This window comes from Vicia villosa, linkage group LG7 (genome assembly GCF_029867415.1).
Source record: "Vicia villosa cultivar HV-30 ecotype Madison, WI linkage group LG7, Vvil1.0, whole genome shotgun sequence".
Taxonomy (NCBI): Eukaryota; Viridiplantae; Streptophyta; class Magnoliopsida; order Fabales; family Fabaceae; genus Vicia; species Vicia villosa.
Genome location: NC_081186.1, coordinates 96,574,737 through 96,578,889, shown reverse-complemented (window position 1 = coordinate 96,578,889; position 4,153 = coordinate 96,574,737). Strand labels below are relative to the sequence as shown.

The 4,153-nt window shown below is 36.4% G+C and overlaps 1 protein-coding gene across 1 annotated transcript; it reads right to left on the bottom strand.

The window, feature by feature from the left end:
* Positions 1 to 309: 309 nt before the first annotated feature.
* Positions 310 to 3,171, bottom strand: LOC131619777 (protein FAR1-RELATED SEQUENCE 5-like). The gene is made up of 6 exons (XM_058890840.1): positions 2,752 to 3,171; positions 2,111 to 2,583; positions 1,855 to 2,004; positions 1,719 to 1,769; positions 573 to 771; positions 310 to 468 (listed from the first exon to the last, which is right to left on the bottom strand). Exons 1-6 carry the CDS (start codon positions 3,169 to 3,171, stop codon positions 310 to 312), a joined length of 1,452 nt encoding a protein of 483 aa, XP_058746823.1.
* Between the last annotated feature and the right edge of the window lie 982 nt (positions 3,172 to 4,153).

The following is a 4,153-nucleotide window of genomic DNA, read 5'->3' as shown; positions in this document are numbered from 1 at the left end:
ATTCATTACTCTTGCTGCAATTGTACATTATGAAACTCAACATTTGATTCATTTCAACATCCTTACATTTTACACTAACCGGAAATGATCACTTTTTCAATATGGGCCTAAAGCCAGCCCTAAACAGACAACATCAAAACATACTACCAACTACTTACCAAAACATCAAAGTAAATTACCTTACATCTTCAACCAACTTTCATTCTAAGAATAAAATTATTCGTATTACATCATAAAACAAACAAACATTCTTGTAGGAGGATCTGGCACCGTGCACTCAAGAACATCACCAGTCCTCAGACGAGTTGCTTAAACATACTCATACCAACCTAAGTAAAGATATCTCTCCCTTGGCCTCCTACCAGTCTTCATCACACATGGGTAAACATCATTTGTATGAACATCAACAAGGTCTATCTCAATTTGTAACGACAGTAACCAATTTTCAGCAACATTAGCCGGAAAGTGCTGCAAATTTAAATTTGTTTCATAGTACAACATTAATTTCAATACATGCATATCTAATATACCAACGGATGGCAGGGTTAAACTAACAGGTTCATATTTCTTACGAAAACATTTTTGCCTTTTACAGCAGCAGCAATGACACGATAGTTGAATGAAATGCCATTTTCTTCGACCACGGTTTCATCGAAATTTTCATCCATCTCTTCTTCACCTTCACTGCTTTCAAGGTCACTGAGATCGACATTCTGTTCAACCTCATCGCCACCGTAATTACCCAAAAACTCGGCCCATTGTTTATCAATCCTTCAAAAATATAAACATACAACTATTAAGTTTACAAAGCAAATCATGAAACAATAAAACTTGAAAGCTGAAATATGCAAACGCAAATATGTAAGAAAATGTTAAACATAATTACGTATCACTTGAAGTCACTGAGTGAGATTCACCACCGGACATTTCTCAAGAGGAAGAACACCTAACACTTCACTTGAAAACAAGTTTTTTTTCCTTATGTTATTTTTTCCTCTCTTGGTGTTACTATATATATGAGAAAGAAAGTTATAAGTTTAGTTACACCTAACCTAATCCTCAATCAATGGCATTAACCCTAAAAGAGACTAAAATATTAATGCATGCTGGAAATATAACCATTATTGCATGCATAGAATTAAGGGGAATGGCTTCAGCAGAATTAGGTGAGTGACTGTAAAATTATATTAAATCATATCAGTGTCGATTTGACTCCAAAGAACTTAAAAATTCTTATGTTATGACACAAAAAATGTATATAGATGGAGGTATTCTAACCTTATCTGTGTCATACCACTAAAAATCACCTCCTACACATCATTTTTCATGCATGCTCAAATTACAGTATTTCAATGCTCATTTAAGTACCACCATTGTGCATCGGTTGTTGTATCCCTCCGAGACACAAATTTGAATTTTCCGTGAGACTCATCAGATAGAATGGGAATACGGGTTGTACGTGCATTGGATGCACCACATGATGTACCACTGGCATCACGGTTTGTAGTCCATACATCGTAGGCGTTGGTGGTCTGCTTGTGCTATCAACTTCCATGCGTGCAGTCGTTGTCACATTAGCGCCGCGAGATTTCGGTGCCTCTGAACATTTATTTTGCACACTACTCTCACCATTGCTACCTCTTTTTCCTTTCTTGTTCTGTTTTAAAAAACAAATTATTAATACGATACAAATAACAACTTGTTACTGAATATGTTACTTACAACGACTCCATATCAACATTTCATTCAGATGGCGCATTTTCTGTACCCTGCAAATTATGCAATAGAAAGTGCTATGATTATCAAAAGAGCAACAAATGACTCAAACAAGCAGAATATAATTTTTGAAATTACCGAACAATTCCTTGCATTATGAGTTCTACTGTTGCATTTAGATCATCACCTAGTAGCTTTCGTGTCATTTTTTTCTTTGGAGCACCTTTGCTCTTCACAGTATTTGGATCACCTACGGCTGACTTTGATGCCACATTAGGATCGTCCGGACTACAGTATTTTGTTTTGTAAATTCAAAATGTCATCCATTATTTCACCATAAACACCTTCCTTTTTTGAAGCTTCTTTACAAAAAGTAGAAAAAGTAGAACAATACGCACCAAACTGAGCCTGCTCAATTATATTAGAATCAACAGCACCATCACAATTCATGTTCAAGTAACCTAATTTTGCATCCTTTATCCATCGCGAAAAAATCAAAGCTTCGGGAATACGATCAATGTGTTCTTCTTTCATGACATAAAACATATGAGAACATGGAATCCCACGAGAATCCCATAACTTACACTCACATTGAAGTGTGCGACCATCATAATAAACATCTACTTCATAGTTGGCACGACGATATTTTGTAAGTTTATAAATCTTAAGATCGGTGCGCTCTAATTTTTCCTCAACAATCAATGATCCAGCCTTCATTATTTCATCTTTGACTTCTTTAAAAATCTCCGCGGTATAAATCTGTAAGGCATGCCTCTCAGTCTCATACAGGTGAGTAGTCATCACAGGTTCTAAAAACTTTGATTTAAAATCGACAACCAGTTCATTGTTTCTATAAGATCTCAAAGCCTGCTCAAAATTATACATAAATTCAAAAATGCAGGCTCTTTTCCTGACATAAATCTTGATTATTGCATTGACGGCTTCACATTAAGACGTAGTTCTTATACGTCAAAAAAACCTCTCACGTAGATATGCGGTTGCCCATAGCGACTTGTTATCGTACGTTTTTACAACCCAAGGATTTCCTTCAAGTTCTTTTTCCTTAATTAGCTTTGACCAAAAATCTTCAAACTCATCCTTTGTAAAATTAGAGTACATGGCTTTTTGAAAACCTTGAAAAAATACTGAGTTCTTTACATTCTCACCTGCATTCTTATTCAAATGCCAAGCGCATAAATGATGTGTCACATCCAGAAACACTTGTTTTATAGCTTCCCTCATCGCCCCATCTCCGTTTGTTACAACAACTTCTGGGTATTTATCGTTCATGCACTCTAAAAAACACTCCAACAACCACTGATACGTATCTGCCGTTTCATCTGACACCAATGCAGCACAAAAAATAACTGTTTGAGCATGGTGGTTGCACTCTGAAAATATCACCAATGGGTAGTTGTATTTGTTCTTCTTGAAAGTCGCGTCGAATGCAACCATATCGCCGAAACAAAAATAGTCAGATCTACTGATCCCATCAGCCCAAAAAAGAGACTTCATTCACCCATCACCGCTGACAGCATATTTAGCATATAGCATGGGATCAGTAGATGTCATCATATGTAGATAATTTAAAGCAGCGACAACGTCCCCATCTTTAATAGTAGCACGCATTTTTTTATCAAAATAATTGTACAGATCCTTCTTTGTAAACCTAATACGATCATATCCACCCTTCTGAGCAACCATGTACCCCATTATATGACAAGTTATAATTCCATGTGACTGAAGACCGTTAATCTGAGCTCTATCTACTTCAAAAATGTCACAATAAATGGGGTGTAAGTGTATAAACCTAGTTGGGGTTAATTCATGGCTGTGAGCTTCTTCAAAAAACGTCACTACATATCTAGTCTTGTCGTCTTTGTAATGCACATGAAGCCTAGCGGGACATTTTGTGCGGGTCGTAGGTCTGTGTTCTCTTTTCCTATCAACCCTCCTAAAGTGTTTCATCTCTCTTAGACCGTGTTTATTTCATACAAACTGCCTCATTACTGTTATTTTACCACCCTCAGTCCCTCTTGTCCTAACATCACTTTTCCTAATGGTAAACCCTTTGCATTTACCGAATTCCATAGCACGAATTTCATCAGCAGTAAGGACATTAATATTCACCTTTCTATCACCTACAGTGCATCTAATTCACCAAAATCTTCGTTGTGACTATTATCATCGCCATCACCATCACCATCATCTGAACTTTGGAACGCACTGGACACTGAATTGCTGTCATCCTGAGCATAATTTGATTCTGTAACATATTCGTCGTCGTTGGAATCATAATCGTCGTGGTTTTCCATAGTAAACCTGAATTAACACATTTGTTAACACACCAAAACCCAACATAAACCACAATACATAATTTCCTATTCAAATCAAGCATAACATGTAAATCAAATTTAACACCAAATCTGAATTATCA

Bases quoted from the DNA above. Each gene is read 5' to 3' on its own strand.
- LOC131619777 (XM_058890840.1), bottom strand. From the start codon at position 3,171: ATGGTTGCATTCGACGCGACTTTCAAGAAGAACAAATACAACTACCCA. The intron at 2,005-2,110 runs GTATTGTTCTAC...AAAATACTGTAG, and splicing joins GAGCAGGCTCAGTTTGGTGC to TCCGGACGATCCTAATGTGG. The intron at 469-572 runs GTAAGAAATATG...TTAAATTTGCAG, and splicing joins TAAAAGGCAAAAATGTTTTC to CACTTTCCGGCTAATGTTGC.